This window comes from Liolophura sinensis, chromosome 13 (assembly GCF_032854445.1).
Source record: "Liolophura sinensis isolate JHLJ2023 chromosome 13, CUHK_Ljap_v2, whole genome shotgun sequence".
Lineage (NCBI taxonomy): Eukaryota > Metazoa > Mollusca > Polyplacophora > Chitonida > Chitonidae > Liolophura > Liolophura sinensis.
The window spans coordinates 2,797,997-2,813,589 of NC_088307.1; the positions used below are offsets into that span (position 1 = coordinate 2,797,997).

At 40.8% G+C, this 15,593-nt stretch overlaps 1 protein-coding gene across 1 annotated transcript in view; it reads right to left on the reverse strand.

The window, feature by feature from the left end:
• Positions 1-6,953: 6,953 nt before the first annotated feature.
• Positions 6,954-15,593, reverse strand: part of LOC135480232 (carnitine O-acetyltransferase-like) — a 32,244-nt gene continuing 23,604 nt past the window's right edge. The window contains exons 13-14 of the mRNA XM_064760010.1: positions 15,184-15,321; positions 6,954-9,851 (exon numbers count right to left, since the gene is read on the reverse strand). Coding sequence (XP_064616080.1) covers positions 9,633-9,851; positions 15,184-15,321 — 357 coding nt within the window. The 3' untranslated portion in view covers positions 6,954-9,632. The remainder of the gene's footprint in view (positions 9,852-15,183; positions 15,322-15,593) is intronic.

A 15,593-nucleotide genomic window follows, 5' to 3' on the forward strand; every position in this document is an offset into this window, starting at 1 on the left:
TCGGCACAGTTAATGGTCCTGTGATAGCAGGATGATATCAGGCCCTGTGATAGCAGGATGATATTAGGACAGTGCAGTTAATGGTCCTATGATATCAGGACTGTTAGCGCAGTTAATGGGCCCTTTGATAGCAGGATAATATCAGGACTGTTAGTGCAGTTAATGGTTCTATGATAGCAGGATGATACTAGGACTGTTAGTGCAGTTAATGGTCCTATGATAGCAGGATGATACTAGGACTGTTAGTGCAGTTAATGGTCCTATGATAGCAGGATGATATCAGGAATGTTAGTGCAGTTAATGGTCCTATGATAGCAGGATGATATCAGGAATGTTAGTGCAGTTAATGGTTCTATGATAGCAGGATGATATTAGGACTGTTAGTGCAGTTAATGGTCCTATGATAGCAGGATGATATCAGGACTGTTAGTGCAGTTAATGGTCCTATGATAGCAGGATGATATTAGGACTTTTAGTGCAGTTAATTGTCCTATGATAGCAGGGTGATATCAGGATTTAGCACAGTTAATGGCCCTGTGATAGCAGGATGATATCAAGAATGTTAGTGCAGTTAATGACCCTTTGATAGCAGGATGATATCAGGACTGTTAGTGCAGTTAATGGTCCTATGATAGCAGGGTGATATTAGGACTTTTAGTGCAGTTAATGGTCCTATGATAGCAGGATGATATCAGAAATGTTAGTGCAGTTAATGGCCCTTTGATAGCAAGATGATATTAAGACTGTTAGTGCAGTTAATGGTCCTATGATATCAGGATTTAGCACAGTTAATGGTCCTATGATAGCAGGACGATATCAGGAATGTTAGTGCAGTTAATGGTCCTATGATAGCAAGATGATATTAAGACTGTTAGTGCAGTTAATGGTCCTATGATAGCAGGATGATATTAAGACTGTTAGTGCAGTTAATGGTCCTATGATAGCAGGATGATATTAGGACTGTTAGTGCAGTTAATGGTCCTATGATAGCAGGATGATATTAGGACTTTTAGTGCAGTTAATGGTCCTATGATAGCAAGAAGATATCAGGACTGTTAGTGCAGTTAATGGTCCTATGATATCAGGATTTAGCACAGTTAATGGTCCTATGATAGCAGGATGATATCAGGAATGTTAGTGCAGTTAATGGTCCTATGATAGCAAGATGATATTAGGACTGTTAGTGCAGTTAATGGTCCTATGATAGCAGGATGATATTAAGACTGTTAGTGCAGTTAATGGTCCTATGATAGCAGGATGATATTAGGACTGTTAGTGCAGTTAATTGTCCTATGATAGCAGGATGATATTAGGGCTTTTAGTGCAGTTAATTGTCCTATGATAGCAGGATGATATTAGGGCTTTTAGTGCAGTTAATGGTCCTATGATAGCAAGATGATATTAGGACTGTTAGTGCAGTTAATGGTCCTATGATAGCAGGATGATATCAGGAATGTATCAGGAGTGCAGTTAAATGGGAAAGTGTTATGCAGAAGGTTAGCTCAGTAAAATAGCTCAGTAAGTGATATTAGGGTATTAAGAATGGGTAGAACAGTATTAAAGATGGAAACCTGGTAATGATGGTATCGAGAATATAGGTGAAATTACATGGAAGCTGAAGGTTTTCTTCTGTTTGTATGCTGAAATGTTGCTCTTGAATGTGTTGAAAATCGGAAAGCTGTGGGCATTTTAAGTCTTTCAAGACTTTCAGATTATCAGGGAATTGTTGTAGTATGAAGTATGAGAATTCAGGACAGAAGAGTTTCGGTACTGATAACATGTTTTTGAACCATTGTAAAGCTGTACATCAAGCTTTCGGTTTCTTTAATTCCTAGGGGCATGTCTTAGCTGTTTGGTTGAGAGGCCTGTCCATGTCCCGGCCTTCAGTAGGGAATTCCCCTGCCTTCACTGTTCATGTGTTGTTACATGAAGTTCCTTTGAGATCATTTGCCTAACACCGGTATTGTATACAAAGCATGCTCTGGCCAAAGGTGAGTTTAATCCGGGCCCGGGGGTTTTCACCACCCAAGAAACAGATCTAGCTCCAGCTAAGTTATCTTCATTTATTTGTTCTAGAGTCACGATGTTTTTTGCCTTGCGAAGAGTATACTTACAGGAGCCATTCCAAAATGTTTTACTTGAGAGCCTTATTTCATTATTAGAGTGAGGTGTACAGAATTTTGTAATGGGCCTTCAAAACTCTGTGACCATTCATCAACCTTCTTTTGACAAACCAGTGCCGAAAAGATTGAATCTTTCATGTTGCCTCCAGAAGTGACTGTTTTGAATGAATTTTTGACCAGATTGTTGTTTTTGTGTTGATTATTGTTTTATTTTTAAATGGATGTACGTAGAGACATTGACCGTTTGTACTTGGCTCTCTTCATTTTACCTCAGTTGACATGATTTTAATTCACAAGGATGGCCTACTATGTGGTGGCGAGATCTGATCGTGTTCCTAAAATGTCAGTCAATGATTAATGTTTGAAAGTGGCATATTTGTATGAAATAAGTCTTCAAAATTTTAAAAACTTACAATTTTCCATGTATTTTCACAAATAAAAGTCTGCTGATTGTGATAGCATAGACTAAAACAGTTATTGGGTATTTGAGTTTGTTTAAAAGCGTTTTTGAGGTAATTCTTGATTTTTTGTTGTTTTTTTTTTTGTTCTTAAAAATAGTTAAAAGTAGACAGAAAAAATGAGCACTTTTAACCTTGCATCAGATATATAACGTTTGTAAAAGTCATCACTGGGAATACTTTTCAAAATTTTGTAGACATTTAATGGTCAACTGTTGACTGAAGCTCTCAGATATACTGGAGACTGGGGATATTAGCGCAGTATAAATGCTCATATTTATGACACATCCGGCATAAAGGTAAACATCAACATTTACTAACTTTTTTTTTTTTTTTTTGATACAGAGGATTGTATTGTGTGCAGAAAACAGTTTTTAACATCTTCCTTCCCCCAAAACATTGCCTGTCATTGCATAGGTTTTTTTCATAGATCAAGTCTTATGCATGAATTGCATTTAGAAATTCATACCGGTGTAAAAAAAAGACAAATGATGACCGTACATGTAATTTATGCATTGATGTTTCATGTATTCTTCATTATGATTGGCTGATTCAGATTGTGTACTGTGTCACAGTATGGACACGGAGCATGGCTCTTTGTTATTAAACTTCTTTGCCCACTTTCGTAAAACATTGTAAATCTGTTTTATTTGTTTTGATTGATATTGTTGAATCCAGGTTGAATGGGTATCAAATGACAATATACCAAAGGAAATTTCCGTCCTTTTGGCACGGGATAATTAAGTCAAAAAATGATTAAATTTGGTATGTTCCATTTCATTATTTAACCTGAAATTTATTGTATAATAACTTATCGAGAATTTACTTTGTCAGGCAATATTTGGACCTTGTGTGATATCAGAAATAGCATTTTTAAAGTCATTCTTGATTTGAAAGTTTGATCTAAGATGGTTTCACCATCCTGTGGCCAGGTGTGTCTGCTGTTATGTCCCTGAATGTGACATCCTATTGCGGTGAGAGAAGAAAACCTGCCCGGAAATGATTGGTCATTCCAGTTGAATGCTATGTGAACATCTCACATTTCGTGTGTAATGCTTTTTGGGACAATACTGCATTTACCCAAATCAAAAATACATCTTGCAGCAAATAAAAAATTTGGCAGGCAGAGTCGTTGTCAGAAATTTAAAATAGATTGGAAGTTTATCCTAGACAGTAAGGCTTCCATTACTGGTACTCTAATTCTTCAACCTTTTCGCATGTTTGCAAGGTATTTATTCAAGTATATTCTGTGTAGATTGATAAAATCATACTTTTTATGAAGCACAATCCAACTAAAGCAGTTTTGTCTCCAAAATCAAATTATAAATGTGCATAAATTGCACTGAGAATTGCTCTTTCATATGCGAAAATGTTGAGAAATTAGGGTACGCACAAAACTATCATCAGCATACATGTGACAGATTGTTGAACATGACACTGAACAACAATAAAATAAATCAACTAGGATTTGGGAGTGAAGGCACTGCCCTAAAGGAATCTGGTGCCAAAAGGAAAAGGATTTGGAAGTGGAGGCACCACCCGTCAGAATCTGGTGCCAAAAGGATTGGGAAGTGGAGGCACTACCCTTCAGAATCTGGTGCAAAAAGCAGCAGGATTTGGAAGTGGAGGCACTACCCTTCAGAACCTGGTACAAAAAGCAGAAGGATTTGGAAGTGGAGGCTACTACCCTTCAGAATCTGGTGCCAAAAGGATTTGGAAGTGGAGGCACTACCCTTCAGAATCTGGTGCAAAAAGCAGAAGAATTTGGAAGTGGAGGCACCACCCTTTGTCATCTGGTGCCAAAGGAATTTGGAAGTGGAGGCACTACCCTTCAGAATCTGGTGCAAAAAGCAGAAGGATTTGGAAGTGGAGGCACTACCCTTCAGAATCTGGTGCCAAAAGGATTTGGAAGTGGAGCCACTTACTTTCAGAATCTGGTGCAAAAAGCAGAAGGATTTGGAAATGGAGGCACCACCCTTTGTCATCTGGTGCCAAAGGAATTTGGAAGTGGAGGCACTACCCTTCAGAATCTGGTGCAAAAAGCAGAAGGATTTGGAAGTGGAGGTGCCACCCTTCAGAATATGGTGCCAAAAGGAAAAGGATTTGGAAGTGGAGGTACTACCCTTCAGAATCTGGTGCCAAAAGGATTTGGAAGTGGAGGCACTACCCTTCAGAATCTGGTGCCAAAAGGATTTGGAAGTGGAGGCACTACCCTTCAGAATCTGGTGCCAAAAGGATTTGGAAGTGGAGGCACTACCCTTCAGAATCTGATGCCAAGGGGATTTGGAAGTGGAGGCACTACTCTTCAGAATCTGTTGTAAAAAGCAAAATAATTATTTAAAGGACCAATTTTTTTCCACAAAGGAGAACTGAAGTACAGTACTTGGTTTGATTTAGTCCCATGTTACTCAATAAATGTGGAAGGAATCTGATACAGCATTCAAAATTTAAATAAAAACAAAAAATGAGTGAGGGGAGAATTGAGTAAAATAAGAGTACTTCTGTCTGTACTACATTCCCCATGGATCACCATAAGTATTGATTCGCGGAAACTGTAGCATGTACAATCATGTATGATGTATCAAGCAATTTGTGTACATTTACCTGCTCTGTAAATTCAATCTTTCAGGATATAGCTGTCTCAGCAATTTAAATAATTGAACTTCAGAGGACTTTTCAGTATGATACAAATTAAAACTGCCTTCACTTGTACCAGCCTGTTCATAAGTTTGATTGCTATCAAACACTAGTTAAACCAAACAATTATATTTTGATAATATGGCTCTCTTATTTGCGGCACAAAGCCATAATCGTGCAAACAACACATTTGTGGAAATGACATTTTTAGTATCTTTATTTATATATTTATCTGATTGGAGTTTTACACAGTACCCAAGACTATTTCACCAATATGACGGTCGAAGGAAACTGGACAGAGCCCAGGGAAACTCATGACCATCTGCAGATTGCTGGCAGATCATCTCACGTACAGCCACAGAGGAAACCAGTACGAGCAGGACTTGAACTCACAGCAACCGGTTTGGTCTATACATGTAAAACTACAAATCTACACTTAGATTAGCTGAAAGTGACTGATGAAGTCTGAATATATACAATGTTGAATCAAATGTTATTCCTCTCTCATCCAATTAGGTGTCTTGCATCCTGAGAGTTGCCTTTGTTATTTATTTATTTGGTGTTCCACGTCATACTCAAGAATATTTCACTTATATGACGGTGGCTAGTATTATGGTGGGAGGAAACTGGGCATAGCCCAGAGTTAAGTTTGTTACCCGTTACTATGATAATGTTCAATGAACATTGATTGCCGTTTATAGTGGAAATCAATGGCTGATCATCAGTGACACAGGACCAGTCACTGCACATCTATACTGCTGATAACCACCATCATGTACAGCCGTGCAAGCTGGTGAGCCTATTGTTGCCCTGATGGTCAAGTCAGACATCAACAAATAAATAATTCATTTGAAGGTTAACAACACTAGCAGGGCAGTTTTGCTGTCATGGCAATGTTTGCTTTCGGCTCAGTGCAGCTTTACACAGCATTTGTACAGTCATGTTAGTCATACCAGTGTTGTTTTTATTTCACTGTAAATGTAGTTGTAGTGCTTTTGCACCGAAATGCCATAAGACACCAAAGGTAACATCTCACCTAGTCATATTATGCGGACGACACCCCGCCTAGTCACAGTATACAGAGATGACACCCTGCCCAGTCACAGCATACAGACATGACACCCCAACCAGTCACAGCATACAGACATGACACCCCACCCAGTCACGACATGCAGACATGATACCCCGCCCAGTCACAATATAGACATGACACCCACCCAGTCGCAGCATACGGACATGACACCCCTACTCAGCCACAGAAAGCAGATGTGACACTCCACCCAGTTGTAGTATACAGAAACCGGGCCACCCAGTACATGGCCGAGCTCTTTGTGATGAGCAACAAGCTATCAAAGATCAAAGCAGCCAACAGTGGGATGCTGATTCATGCCGTTAAACCATTGTTCCTGCATCAGCTAATCACCCACCGTTGAACAAAAAGGTCGCACACATGAATCCTGTTCTAGTGGGATTGGTTGTGACGAGAAGGCATGTTTGTCAGGTGCATGGTGAGGGGCGATCCTTCGCCCACAAACCCCTCCGCCCACAAACCCCTCAGACTGTGCCACACTTGATGTGATATAAATGAGAATGTCATGAGAATTGCATTAAACACCAAAAAAATAAATGTAAAAGTTACTGTGTGACATTTCTTAGTGCAATGTACTGATTCATCATAAACACACAACAAACCACAAGGACTCTTGTCAGTTTTACTGAGAAATATACTGTTTAATTATGTTTTCATAAATGCCTTTGGAACTTATGTTTTAGCTGAACAGCTCAAAGTACAAGTTCTGACAGCACAAATATAACCCCCTGACCCGCTGTCTGCATCACATCTGACCTTTGAACTTCAGAGATTCTATTTTCTACCTCATCAACACGTCCCTGATTTACTTTCAGCATTCATTCATAATCTTAGATTGTACGTTTTTTTTTAGCATACTTTAAAGCTGAGAGCAGTACAATATAAAATACAGACAGAAAAGTTGAGAAAAAGGGCTAATTAATTTTCCTACTTAAAGATCCACCTACAGCAAACTTTTGTTTGCTTCTGTTGCTCATGGCAGTCATAAAAAGCGCACAAAACATGTACTGTGAGAAAGTTCAGGCAATAAAACTTCTGTTTAACGATATTAGTGTTAACAAAATCAATGTTTGATTCAGTACCTATTATTTACACCTGTAGCACAAGTGCTCATGCTGGTATTAACTCAGTACTATTATTTACACCTGTAGCACAAGTATAAACAATATCACATTCTGGCTTACTGCTCATGCTGGGATTAACTCAGTACTATTATTTACACCTGTAGCACAGGTATAAACAATTTCACATTCTGGCTTACTGCTCGTGCTGGTATTAACTCAGTACTATTATTTACACCTGTAGCACAAGTATAAACAATATCTCATTCTGGCTTACTGCTCTTGCTGGGATTAACTCAGTACTATTATTTACACCTGTAGCACAGGTATAAACAATATCACATTCTGGCTTACTGCTCTTGCTGGTATTAACTCAGCACTATTATTTACACCTGTAGCACACGTATAAACAATATCACATTCTGGCTTACTGCTGTATGCTGCGATGTTATCAGGCAAAGTGAAAAAAAATTAACATCTGATAGTAATTTTTGCACTCAAACAAAGAATGGAATGGGATGGTCAAGGATATTAATAGAGCTTCTTGGTATCTTATACATGCTACTTTGCATCAGACATGCTACTTTGCATCAGACAAAAAAATGGATAAACAAGACTGATGATGGGTTTTGATCATTTAACACACATCTACAAAGCGTCTGATGATGGGTTTTGATCATTTAACACACACCAACGAAGCGTTTGACGATGGGTTTTGATCATCTAACACACACCAACAATGCTTTCATCTGGTAATGCCTGCTTTATAATGTACTACATGTATCAAGTCAATCAATTACACTGACATTAGACTACAGTATGCTGCTACTCTATATCATACAATGCCATAGCACATAGTACACAAAACTACACACAACCATTACAAAGCTGTCAGCTCTGAACTAATACACGTATGAATCATCTGATGTGAAAGTACTGCAACATTATGAATTCAACTACAATATTTACATGTAGCCATCTTCATCAATTCTGCGTACCTAAACTTCTATGCAGCAAACTGTTGTACTGTACAGAGCAAAAGGAATATTACAGTCATGAAGAGGTGATAATGCTGAAATTAATAAGTATTAAGTTACCTCAGCATTTAGCATAACAATTATTCAAAGCAATACACAAATATGCCACCTCCAATGCTTTATATATTACTCCAAGGCAGCAAGACATGTATTTCACTTTTTGGCACTGTTTTTTTTTAGGCAGGTTACATCTATAGCAGATCAGATGATTGACACGAGGCTGCTATGGTGATGACACCGCAAACTGTGCGGACCACTGCTCCTGGAATACTTGATGACCAATGGTGTGGCAGCAAATTTTTCAATCCAAGGTGGTGTCACTTGTTTACAGCAGGACCTTGAGCCATTGTTACGCCAAAAAGGATATGTACTACAATTTACATCTACAATGTTACAATATATTTGTTTCTACTGTACATGTAAAGTTGAACAGACTTTAATACCGTGTTGCCAAGGTCATGCTGCCAAGGTCGTGCCCCTAGCTTATGAAAGCTACTGGTGTATAAACACATTACATAAGGATTACAACACACGTGATTAGGATTAGACAGCAATGGTGCACAAATATCCCCTTGTTGTCTCCCATTTTGAGCACTTAACAGTGTTGTGCACAATTAGCAGTGATGTGCTAAGCTCAATGTTCTAATTACATGATTCGAAATTCTTTATCCATCTCTTGTTTTTATCCTGCTTTCTTTAGCAAATTTTGCAGGCCTTACTTTAAAAACACTCGTAAAAATTACATCATAAACCTTAAGCACTGAATATGATTCACCCAGTCAGTATTGTTTTACATATCCCCTCCTCCACATAATTTACATGCATAAATTCCATAAATCATTAATTAATACGAGGATCACGGAACAGATTTCCCTACAACAATTGGAGATGATCACACAACCTCTGTTGGTATTTGAGTCCATCTTGACCCTTATTATGATGCTAATGGAGTGATCAAGACACATAAACCCTGCCAAAATAAGAAGCCATTAATTGCCATGGAGAACTGCACATCCTACGACAGATAGCTGCCTTAGTCCACTGGAAAACCCAATAACAACTGCTTGCAGCAGCACATACATCATTTAAACAATATTACACCTGCAAGAAGATCCCTTGACTACAGAAGTTCCTCTGCCACAAAAAGGCTCCATTTTCATGGGATGGTTGTCAGCACTAGATGCATTGATCACACATTTACACACATCACACAAGCAAAAGACGTCTCACAACTTAGATGTCACAGTTTCTCCTAAAACAGTTCTCATGTCCAGCATTGACTGTTCCAAAACTCTGACAAAATTAGAAGAGTCAGTTTCAGGACTGGTGTTGAAGGCTGTTACCGCTATGTGGATTTTCTCGTCCTTAGGATTGTAGCATACTCCATAACCATCTGGAGTGGCTGGGCCGTAACACATCACAGTTTTGCTGGCCTTGGAGGGCACCTGGAAAACAATGACCACACAACACACTCACTCATCTGTAGCACAGTAATTTTCAGGTAACATGCTAATGTCGAGAGACGGGGATATGTTGAAAGGTGTTTTTCTATACTGTGATTAGGCTATAATAAAAGAGATAATTTGCTATCAGTTCTGTAAGTCCAAGAAAAGAACAAACCCTACACGTCATCGTCAGCCACAGGTGCATACATAAAGGTAGGACAATAAAGCTTTTGCTCATACAGATCATGCATGTATATAAAACCCTGTTATACATTCTGTTCACAACACAGCCATATTGTAATCTTAATGCTAGGTGTGTATTACAACACATTTCTTTGCATGTATTTGATTGGTTTAACCACAGTACTCAAGAATTTTATACTTGTATTATAGTTGTCCAGTTGATAGGTGGACAAACATAAGGAATGTACGTATGGGGTTTAACGTCCCACTTAACAATTTTTCAGTCATATAACAATGCAGAGTCATTAGGTGTGTGTACAAACACTGTGTTTTCTTGTGAAAGGGCGAGTCTATGCCGCCAAAATGCTGGCAACACTGAAGTATCATGCCAAAGATACCAGACATGAAATACAACCCAGTCACATCATATTGACACCGGGCCAACCAGTCCTGTTTCCTTGCACTCACCTCAAGGCAGCAGCAACTACCATATTTATAGTCTATGGCATGACCCAACCCGGGTTTGATCTTGGGTCTGCCGACTTTGACATTTTGTCTGTCAGTGTATCGATACCTCATATCGTAATGGTTAAAATATTTTAAACTGCTGTGTGAAGGAATTCTTCAAATAGCCATGACAAAAAAAATGAGTATGTCAAAAAAAGGGGAGGGCTCTGTAAATTTTAAAGTGACGCTTTCCGTATACTAATGGAGATAAAAAGTGCACGAAGTTAAAATCCCTATGCTATGTTTCCCAGGCATGCGATTGTGTTTGTGATTACTTGTCCTATAGTCCTTCTGAGAGCGAGATTTACGCAAAAACGCACAGGCCATGGAAACACGGTAGCGAAAGAGTCGAGCAATCAAACAAACGTGATCATGTGTCCATGGAAACACAGCTTAAGCCAGCCACTTTACCGCTCTTTAGCCACTGATCACAAGTATGTTTTCTAGAGAAACAGAGGACTTGAAATTCATGGCTGTCACAACACAGCTCAAGACAGCAACATTACCACCCTAACCACACCATAGTTTCATCAATAAACAGAGTGAGTGAGTGAGCCCTTAGGGTTTAACGTCATCCTTAACAATTTTTCAGTCACATGATGACGAAGAAGTCCTTAGGGTGCATGAACATGTACTGTGCTTCCTTTTTACAGGGCGGCCAATAAACAGAGGATTAGCTCACCTGGCTGGGGGACAGTTTAAACTCCATGGCTGTTGCAAAACACACCTTAGGGCAGCCACATTACAACTTTCTCCACAAACAGAGGATTTGCTCACCTGGCTGGTGGACAGTTTAATCTCCATGGCTGTTGCAAAACACAGCTTAGAGCAGCCACATTACCACTTTCTCCACAAACAGAGGATTAGCTCACCTGGCTGGGGGACAGTTTAAACCCCATGGCTGTTGCAAAACACAGATTAGGGCAGCCACATTACAACTTAAACCACAAACAGAGGATTAGCTCACCTGGCTGATGGACAGTTTAAACTCCATGGCTGTTGCAAACACAGCTTAGAGCAGCCACATTACCACTTTAACCACAAACAGAGGACTAGCTCAACTGGCTGGTGGACAGTTTAAACTCCATGGCTGTTGCAAAACACAGCTTAGAGCAGCCACATTACCACTTTAACCACAAACAGAGGACTAGCTCAACTGGCTGGTGGACAGTTTAAACTCCATGGCTGTTGCAAAACACAGCTTAGAGCAGCCACATTACCACTTTCTCCACAAACAGAGGATTAGCTCACCTGGCTGGTGGACAGTTTAAACTCCATGGCTGTTGCAAAACACACCTTAGGGCAGCCACATTACAACTTTAACCACCGAACAATAGTTTTTCTCCACAAACTGAGGATTAGCTCACCTGGCTGGTGGACAGTTTAATCTCCATGGCTGTTGCAAAACACAGCTTAGGGCAGCCACATTACCACTTTAACCACAAACAGAGGACTAGCTCAACTGGCTGGTGGACAGTTTAAACTCCATGGCTGTTGCAAAACACAGCTTAGAGCAGCCACATTACCACTTTCTCCACAAACAGAGGATTAGCTCACCTGGCTGGTGGACAGTTTAAACTCCATGGCTGTTGCAAAACACACCTTAGGGCAGCCACATTACAACTTTAACCACCAAACAATAGTTTTTCTCCACAAACTGAGGATTAGCTCACCTGGCTGGTGGACAGTTTAAACTCCATGGCTGTTGCAAAACACACCTTAGGGCAGCCACATTACCACTTTAACCACAAACAGAGGACTAGCTCACCTGGCTGGTGGACAGTTTAAACTCCATGGCTGTTGCAAAACACACCTTAGGGCAGCCACATTACCACTCTCTCCACAAACAGAGGATTAGCTCACCTGGCTGGTGGACAGTTTAAACTCCATGGCTGTTGCAAAACACAGCTTAGGGCAGCCACATTACAACTTTAACCACCAAACAATAGTTTTTCTCCACAAACAGAGGATTAGCTCACCTGGCTGGTGGACAGTTTAATCTCCATGGCTGTTGCAAAACACAGCTTAGAGCAGCCACATTACCACTTTCTCCACAAACAGAGGACTAGCTCACCTGGTTGGGGGGGACAGTTTAAACTCCATGGCTGTTGCAAAACACAGCTTAGGGCAGCCACATTACCACTTTCTCCACAAACAGAGGACTAGCTCACCTGGCTAGGGGACAGTTTAAACTCCATGGCTGTTGCAAAACACAGCCTAGGGCAGCCACATTACCACTTTAACCACCAAACAACAGTTTTTCTCCACAAACAGAGGATTAGCTCACCTGGTTAGGGGACAGTTTAAACTCCATGGTTGTTGCAAAACACACCTTAGGGCAGCCACATTACAACTTTAACCACCAAACAATAGTTTTTCTCCACAAACAGAGGATTAGCTCCCCTGGCTGGTGGACAGTTTAATCTCCATGGCTGTTGCAAAACACAGCTCAGGGCAGCCACATTACCACTTTCTCCACAAACAGAGGATTAGCTCCCCTGGCTGGTGGACAGTTTAATCTCCATGGCTGTTGCAAAACACAGCTTAGGGCAGCCACATTACCACTTTCTCCACAAACAGAGGATTAGCTCCCCTGGCTGGTGGACAGTTTAATCTCCATAGCTGTTGCAAAACACAGCTTAGGGCAGCCACATTACCACTTTCTCCACAAACAGAGGACTAGCTCACCTGGCTGATGGACAGTTTAAACTCCATGGCTGTTGCAAAACACACCTTAGGGCAGCCACATTACCACTTTAACCACCAAACAATAGTTTTTCTCCACAAATAGAGGACTAGCTCACCTGGCTAGGGGACAGTTTAAACTCCATGGTTGTTGCAAAACACAGCTTAGGGCAGCCACATTACAACTTTAACCACCAAACAATAGTTTTTCTCCACAAACAGAGGATTAGCTCCCCTGGCTGGTGGACAGTTTAATCTCCATGGCTGTTGCAAAACACACCTTAGGGCAGCCACATTACCACTTTCTCCACAAACAGAGGATTAGCTCCCCTGGCTGGTGGACAGTTTAATCTCCATGGCTGTTGCAAAACACAGATTAGGGCAGCCACATTACAACTTTAACCACCAAACAATAGTTTTTCTCCACAAATAGAGGACTAGCTCACCTGGCTGGTTGACAGTTTAAACTCCATGGCTGTTGCAAAACACACCTTAGGGCAGCCACATTACCACTTTCTCCACAAACAGAGGATTAGCTCCCCTGGCTGGTGGACAGTTTAAACTCCATGGCTGTTGCAAAACACAGCTTAGGGCAGCCACATTACCACTTTCTCCACAAACAGAGGATTAGCTCACCTGGCTGGTGGACAGTTTAAACTCCATGGCTGTTGCAAAACACACCTTAGGGCAGCCACATTACCACTTTCTCCACAAACAGAGGGTTAGCTCACCTGGCTGGTGGACAGTTTAATCTCCATGGCTGTTGCAAAACACAGCTTAGGGCAGCCACATTACCACTTTCTCCACAAACAGAGGATTAGCTCACCTGGCTGGTGGACAGTTTAATCTCCATGGCTGTTGCAAAACACACCTTAGGGCAGCCACATTACCACTCTCTCCACAAACAGTGAGGATTAGCTCACCCGGCTGGGGGACAGTTTAAACTCCATGGCTGTTGTAAAACACAGCTTAGGGCAGCCACATTACCACTTTAACCACCAAACAATAGTTTTTCTCCACAAACAGAGGACTAGATCACCTGGCTATGGGACAGTTTATTCTCCATGGCTGTTGTAAAACACAACTTAGGGCAGCCACATTACCACTTTAACCACCAAACAATAGTTTTTCTCCACAAACAGAGGATTAGCTCACCTGGCTGGTGGACAGTTTAAACTCCATGGCTGTTGCAAAACACAGATTAGGGCAGCCACATTACCACTTTAACCACCAAACAATAGTTTTTCTCCACAAACAGAGGATTAGCTCCCCTGGCTGGTGGACAGTTTAATCTCCATGGCTGTTGCAAAACACAGCTTAGGGCAGCCACATTACCACTTTCTCCACAAACAGAGGACTAGCTCACCTAGCTGGTGGACAGTTTAAACTCCATGGCTGTTGCAAAACACAGCTTAGGGCAGCCACATTACCACTTTCTCCACAAACAGAGGACTAGCTCACCTAGCTGGTGGACAGTTTAAACTCCATGGCTGTTGCAAAACACAGCTTAGGGCAGCCACATTACAACTTTAACCACCAAACAATAGTTTTTCTCCACAAACAGAGGATTAGCTCCCCTGGCTGGTGGACAGTTTAAACTCCATGGCTGTTGCAAAACACAGCTTAGGGCAGCCACATTACAACTTTCTCCACAAACAGAGGACTAGCTCCCCTGGCTGGTGGACAGTTTAAACTCCATGGCTGTTGCAAAACACAGCTTAGGGCAGCCACATTATCACTTTCTCCACAAACAGAGGATTAACTCCCCTAGCTGGTGGACAGTTTAATCTCCATGGCTGATGCAAAACACAGCTTAGGGCAGCCACATTACCACTTTCTCCACAAACAGAGGATTAGCTCCCCTAGCAGGTGGACAGTTTAAACTCCATGGCTGATGCAAAACACAGCTTAGGGCAGCCACATTACCACTTTCTCCACAAACAGAGGATTAGCTCACCTGGCTGGTGGACAGTTTAAACTTCATAGCCGTGGCGTAGGCTCCGTCCATGTGAAGGTCAGGCACGTTCTGACCACTCTCCAATGCGGCCAGCTTCAAACCTAACAGGTGACGGTCAATTGCCTGACCACTTATAGCCTGCAATAAACAGCAACTGGTCAGCTTTCACAACATGCTGTGGTTTACAGCTTAACTCAAAGACAAAGCCAAAAGACTTGAGGCTTTCATTAAATTGAAACATTATGTTTCAACAAGTTTCAAATAAAAAATACATAACCAGATTCAAGTAAAAAGTACATAGACAGATTTAAGTAAAAAATACATAACCAGATTCAGGTATAATATACATAACCAGATTCAAGTAAAAAATACATTTCTTATTCATTTATTTGACTTGTTTTAGCAGTAAT